This window comes from Dipteris shenzhenensis, chromosome 15 (assembly GCF_047967505.1).
Source record: "Dipteris shenzhenensis isolate YYH24624 ecotype China chromosome 15, Dip_SZ_1.0, whole genome shotgun sequence".
NCBI classification, from domain to species: domain Eukaryota; kingdom Viridiplantae; phylum Streptophyta; class Polypodiopsida; order Gleicheniales; family Dipteridaceae; genus Dipteris; species Dipteris shenzhenensis.
In genome coordinates, this window is record NC_141610.1 from 15,358,539 (window position 1) to 15,365,303 (window position 6,765).

The window sequence follows — 6,765 nt, forward strand, 5'->3', positions numbered from 1 at the left end:
AAAGGTTAGGAGATACCTTTTTTTAATATAAATCTAACTATTCCATTGTAAAGTGTTGCAATCTTACCCAACCTAACTAAAAAATAGCCATGTGGGTAGCTTGTATTAGTTCTCACTACCAAAGCAATAGTGTCCATTCCCTATGCAATAATGTCAATACCTATGTAATAGTGTCTAGTACTACTACCTATGCAATGGTGTCCACTACCTTAAAATGTAGGTTCATTTTACATGCTCAAGCTGTTAAAATTTGTGAAGAACACAATATTTGGTACTTGTTTATTTTGCAATCATGGAAGGTAAAAGTTGACACTTGTACAATCCTAACTTTCTTATCAAGCATCTCTATCGATACTAATTTACATCATGCTTGGTGTAAAAAGCTGGATGCTTATGTACTAAAAAAATGTGGATGTGTGATTTTATGACAAAATTGTACCATCTCACTTTCCTCGAGATATACAATGTAGGTATAGGAGTATTTTGATGTCTTAGGAGTCTCCTTCTCTATTCTAAGGATGGATTCGAAGTATTATCCGAGTCAAAGATATCAATGTCAACATGTGTATGGTGCTATCACCTTAGTGCCCTCTCCACCATATTTGAAATGATATTCAAAGAGTGACATGTCTTAAACTAAAAAGTTGTATTCACATAGTTTTGATAAAACAAATGCTCTCTTGGGAAGAAACAAAAAATGCATTCGCACATTTTCGATAAAACAAATGGTGGGTAGAGAAGAAAACAAACGTGTGGGTGGGATGCATCCACAATTAGAGAAGGGAAAAGGTTGGTATTAATCATTGATAGGCCACTACTTTGAAAGTGAAAGATTCCTAAGTCCAATGGATGGGAGGTGTTGAGATATATCGAAAGGAATTGTATTCCAAATAAAACGAATTTAGAATCTACAAGTTTTTATAGGATCTCTTCGTGCTTAAAACGGAGCTTCGTTCAAGATTTTGCTAGGATGCGAATAACATGGAAGTTGCCTTCATCTCTATATGACGTAGTTGGGCTGTAAGAGTGTATACGCGATCCCTTAAACTGGACCAAAGACCCGAAAGCATGTCCTGAAACGAGCAATTGCATCGCATCCGCATCCGAACATATATTAACGTTTGGATGCTCGGAAAACGAATAGGTACCTCCGATTAGAACGAGTGGGACTCAGCAAATTCAAATTGTTTTAACTAAAACTCCGATTGCGTGCGGAAGTGCAGGCTACGCTAACGCCTAAAAAGAGAGAGAGAAAGCCAGTGGTGTGGGCACTGTGGGGTGGGGCTCGGGTGAGGAGTGGTGGGCGGATATTGTGAGACTGGAGAGTCTCATTCTCTGGGAAGTCGAGAAGAACAGAAAAGAATTGACAGTGAGATGGGACAGGGCAAGCGTGATCGTGCAAATGGGAGAGGCGGATATGCCTGGCCGATAGGAACTTTGGAATTGAGATTGCAAGTGAAGAAGGGAAGGGGGGTACAAAGGCGCATGGGTGCATTCAGTGCTGGTTGGCATATGACAAAGGCAGAGGGGTCAAATCTAGGAAGTTAATCGGCAAATTTCAAAGCACTAGAAGACTAGAGACTAGAGCCTAGAGGCTTTTTTTTTTTTAGCAAAGAGGACAGAATTTATTAAGAGAGAATATTTACGAAAAAGGAAAAGGCGCTTCGTTGTGAATACCAAAAAAACAAAAAACAAAGGCTAGAGGCTTGTTGATTTTTAGGGGCCTTGGGAAATGGGTCTCATTTACGACCTTGGGTGGATTAATTAGTCATAGTCTAGGGACTAGACTAGGGTGGATAGGTGCTAGGGACCAGTGAGCCCAAGGATTGCTTTTAAGAACAAGACCATAGATTTTATTTGAAGACAAGAGAAGGGCTTTGACAAGACACAAGCATTCAATGATAACCTAGTAAAAGGTGCTCCCTAGCCCCACTCTATTGTTTCCACCATCCCAATTATTCAAACCCTTATTAAGACCTGTTCCCATGCAGCCCAAATGCATGCATTTGGGTGTGGGTTCACTCTAGGTGGAGTTCTATGGGGTGGCCGATATTGCCAACACCGGAGATTCAAAGCCACACATTGGCTTTTTAAAAATGGCCCACCCTCATAGCACTTGCCCAACATGCAAGAATGACCCAAGCCATGACACATGGAGGAGATTACAAAGAGCAGCACATGGAAGACAAGCCCTATGAGAGACAACACATGGACATGTGCATTGGCTCGCATTCTACTCCATCTCTTTGATGAAACATCTAGGCTCAACTTTTGGCACCCAAATAGATCCACCATTTTTCAAAATGCTCATTTGGAGGATGTTCCCGCTTGCCCCTATAAATTGCTCAGGTTGCATTTGTGGGTGGTGGTGGGAAAACGTTCCCACGATTGCTCGAGCTCCCTACTTGTATGTCATCTCTACAAACAAGCTGGGAGCCTTGTATCCTCGAAATGTCCGACTCGAGAGAGGAAACCCGTCTCCAACAGGGTGGTGAAACAAGACGGGCATGTTGGCAACTAGTGGAAAGGGGCATCTTTCAAAATTTCTATCATTCGTTGCACAGGTCACCACCTCTAGCTCACATGTTTGGACTGAATAGGGTATCGCTCTGGCACCAAATGCACACCAGATGCACAGTGTGGGAAGAGGGTGTCCAACAAGGCTGGTTACACACCAAGCAAGGGACGCCCAGTTGTTAAAAAACTACACCAATCAATAAATTTTGGGAGTGGCGAGAGCGGAGCAAGCCTACACACTAGGCGGGGGACAATTTTGATTGAGGGAGCATTCTCCGCCTATTTTCCTTTTTAACTAGGTAAGGGAGCTCCCCTAACCAACTCAGTGCACAAGGGAGCTCCCCAAATCAGCTTTGACTGCACAGGGGTGGCATGGGGTGATATATCATACAATCGTGATTCGTGGGATCCAGAGGAGCTTCTCCCGAAGGTGTGTAACCAAGCACTGGATGATGGCATTTCTCCCCACGCCCACAAACTAGGCAGAGCTGTCACTAACCAGCCTAACTCTCCATCTTGACTCTTTAGTCTATATATCCATGCATGATGCAGCCTTATCTCACTCATTGTGCATTCCGGCTCATTCAGGAAGCAGAGTTTATTTTATATATATGAAGCTCCAAGTTTCAACACACTTGTCGCGTGCAGTTACGTTGGTGGCTTTTACTGCAGCTCCTCCTCGGTGCATGAATATGTATATATAGATACATCTATCATTCAGCTATCATCAATGATCACTGTCGCAATCGGCGCAGCACCGCAGCAGTAAACACTGATAATGTGTGTCTATAAAATCCGGACATTGCCTTTGTTTGGCTGGTATACCAGCCTGGTCAGTGGTAGCCGTTCTCGTGAGCAGCTCCAATTGCGCAAAGAAAACTTCGAGATTTGCGATTTTGAATCCAACGCAATGCTGTTCAGTGTTGAGAGTCTTGATGGATGGATCATTCATTGTCCCGACATAATTTAATATTCACGATTCACACGTCTTCCCTCCGATCTATCCATGATCGAAGTTCCAACTTCCAGCCATCTATCCGTGATCGTCTTGCTTCAAAGCTCACGCGCCCTTCTTGAATGCAACACCCAGCAAAAAGGTCTATCCAGGCTCCACACTCTTCCACCGCCTTCTTGCCTGCCTGCGGCGCGGCAGAGCTACTCATCACTACCACATACAGCACTACTCGCAATGCTACTACAATGCATCTCCGGGCTGCACCTACTTGCTGTTTTTACAGCTCACGGTGAACCGAACTACAACGTCCAGAGTCCAGACTCCAAACTCCTTAAAGATCGGCAATGTCAGACACCTCTAGCTTTGGGCATTGCGCGGCTCTTCGCTGGAACGCGGGTTTTTCAGAGTCTACACTCCAATTTTGTGGGCCTAACGTCTGGAGAGTACCTATGTGCTAGCTCAACCCTTTTTTACTAAACACGTCCAGGCTCCAGCACTCGGCAAGGTTGTAGGCTTTGCCTACTGACGGAAAGCACAAAGACATTGCGAATTCACCTCAAATGCTTAGCGTTCCGTTGCGCGGTTTCGTTATAGTTTGTGTTGCGAATACGTGAAGATATGAAAAATACGAACGCAGTACAAAGGGCGAAACTTATGAATTAAATCCCTTTTTGGACATCACAGCATCTACGAAGCGCATAAAATGTACACACGCCCCTCTACTCTAATCATTCGTTTTAGCGTCATTGAGTAGCACATTTCACCTTGAAAATGAATCGGAAGTCGGAACCCGCAGCGCATCCTACGAGGTTAATTAGATCCCCAATCACCACGGTCGCACAACACCTTCCCCTCTCTAGTCCTTTCTGTTTCCCTTTATCTGAACAAATTTCGCAAGCGAAGAAGGAACAATGCTGGCGAGGGGGTCAGGGGAAGAGAAATCCGAGAAAGTGGGAGACATTCGTAGTGATACACAAGACTCCAACTACAATAACTTCAGTTCATATCGGTCATGATCCAGGTTGGACAAACGCCAAGAAGGCATTCGTCTACATGCTATAAATTTGATGCTCACCTAAAACGCAGTCTACTTCGTTGTCTCAAAGAATAACCAGACTTCTACCCAGCTGAAAAGGTGCATACAAGTTTCCATACTCCAAATTTACCACCGGAAGGCCTAACACGGCACCATCACAGAATCACTTCTCTGAAGCAAACCCTGCTCCTACAGATAGGAGTGTAAATTCTAATGACGGAGAATTTAACTTCCTTCTATACGAACACGTAAGTGACGTAATCGCTATAGGACGACTGCATGAAAACCCAAGTGCAAGGAGGGATCACTTCCTCAAAAAACAGACACGTTTGCGTCTGCGGTGACACAATCCGAAGCAAAACGTGAACCAACCAGCGCATGCGCTGTCGAGTCCAGTGCCATCGTCAAATCAGTATCATTCTCCGGCATCCGCGGTGACAATTGCGCAACCACTCACCATGCTCGATCCCTATGCTTAATGTACAAAAGTTAGACTCTTCCTGCTTGTCAAAACTTTTTCGAGCCATTGCTGTTGTGTTTTCAGTGATATTCACGTACATTTCTTAGCATTGCCCGCATCAACGGAGACATCGAAACGACTTTCCTTCGAAGCTACCGGTGTGCCTTGTCGGGGAGATTCCGATATCAATTTCCATCCCATGCAAAGAGAGAGACAGCCCACAGCCCCATTTCTTACATTTCAAGGATCGCGAGAAGATACGTAGCGCCTTGGTTCACCTTTCATGCTCCGAACTCTATCCGTCGTTGCAAATAGATTTTGGCGTCCAGTCGATCCAGGAACTCTTCTGCAAGTGTATGGGGCCTCGATGTCGGTTCCCAAGGTCTCCTGAGTCAGTTATGCAAAGGGTTCGGACCTGTGGGCACCAATCGCTTCTCGACACCGTATCTCGGATCGATTTCTCCTTCTGGAGGCGGACTACAATCAGAGTGACAACCGCGACCACCCGGAGTAAACTGAGTGTATGTCGTCGGAGTGGCATGGGTTCTGCTCTGGGTAGAATGATCGTGAGAAGCCGTCTTGGCCCTGGGAGTTCGCAGGGCAGGCAATGCGGAAACTTGAGCCAACAGCAGCAAGATGAGCAGGGATTTGGAGAAATTTCCTGCAGTCATCTGCGTAGCAACTTTCCTGCAGGCTTTGGTCATGGGAAGAAACTGCAGATATGACTAAGAAGGTATATGATTCCACTAGCGAGCTGCACGTATGTAAGTGAGCGTTGGGGAAAACGGAAATAAGAGATTGAGAGGGAGCTCTGGAGATCGACCCGGATGGTAGGTGAGCTGGTGATGGCGATCAGAGGGATGCGATCAAAGATACGCAAATTGATATGGGCTGCCAGCACGATGGGAGAAGGAAGCTACACAAAGACAAGCACAGTAGTTAAGGCGGTAGTATATGAAGAAGAGGACGAAAATGGCACTGTGGGATGTACCATGGAGAGGAAGCAGAGGCAGACAGAGGAGCAAGGAAGGACAACATGCAGGGGATGGCCGAGAAGGGATGGTTGATGAACATGAGGAGAAAGGAGACAAAAAAGGCTGGGGGGGATGGAGAAGGGATGGTTGAACATGAGGAGAAACGAGACAAAAAAGGGTGGGAGATCTGGAGGGGAGGAGGATGGGAGGAGGAGGAGGGTGGAGGTGAGGAGAGGTAGAAGAGTGCAAGCAATGGGATTGAGGGTGGGAGGTCCTGAGAGTTAGTGGGAGAAAGCGAGACGAGGAGAAAGAAACGAGCGTGAAGAAGAAGCAAGAGTACGCTGGCAAATATATCGTGTATCCATGACAGCAGCGGAGCCCCCCTCACTCTGTGGGTCTCTCCTCCTCCTCCTCCTCCTCCTCCCTCTCTCTGACTGTGGTGTTGAGTTGTCTCAACACATGCTGTCTTATATTACTTACAGTAGTAGTTCTGTTATTCATTTCGGTAACTGTTGCCTCTTCCTGCCGCCTTTACATGACTGCTTATTAGTACCTCCTGTGATAACGTCTGAAGCAGAACCATCAACATCGAGTGACACTTCAGATGTGGGTCGCTTATTTTTATGCTTTTAAGTACTTTTGTGTATATATTTCAGATGTCTCTTCAGGCCATTCTTTCATAACTACCGTTACCCGCGGTGAAATCTTGCTTGTCCCTTGAGCATTGTTGAAATACTTGTTTGATCCGTTATCTTTCTCCCACTGCTCAATGCACTCTGCACAAGTTCTCGAGACTCGTTAATCTATCTACTGTTACTTAGGT

At 45.5% G+C, this 6,765-nt stretch overlaps 1 protein-coding gene across 1 annotated transcript; it reads right to left on the reverse strand.

Annotated features, from left to right (window-relative positions):
- Nucleotides 1-4,483: 4,483 nt before the first annotated feature.
- On the reverse strand, nt 4,484-6,211 carry LOC147893429 (uncharacterized). Its single transcript, XM_087386444.1, has one exon. It carries the CDS (start codon nt 5,670-5,672, stop codon nt 5,361-5,363), a length of 312 nt encoding a protein of 103 aa, XP_087242570.1. The 5' UTR covers nt 5,673-6,211; the 3' UTR covers nt 4,484-5,360.
- Nucleotides 6,212-6,765: the final 554 nt, after the last annotated feature.

Excerpts from the sequence above, each read along its gene's own strand:
- LOC147893429 (XM_087386444.1), bottom strand. The coding sequence starts at position 5,672 with ATGACCAAAGCCTGCAGGAAAGTTGCTACGCAGATGACTGCAGGAAAT.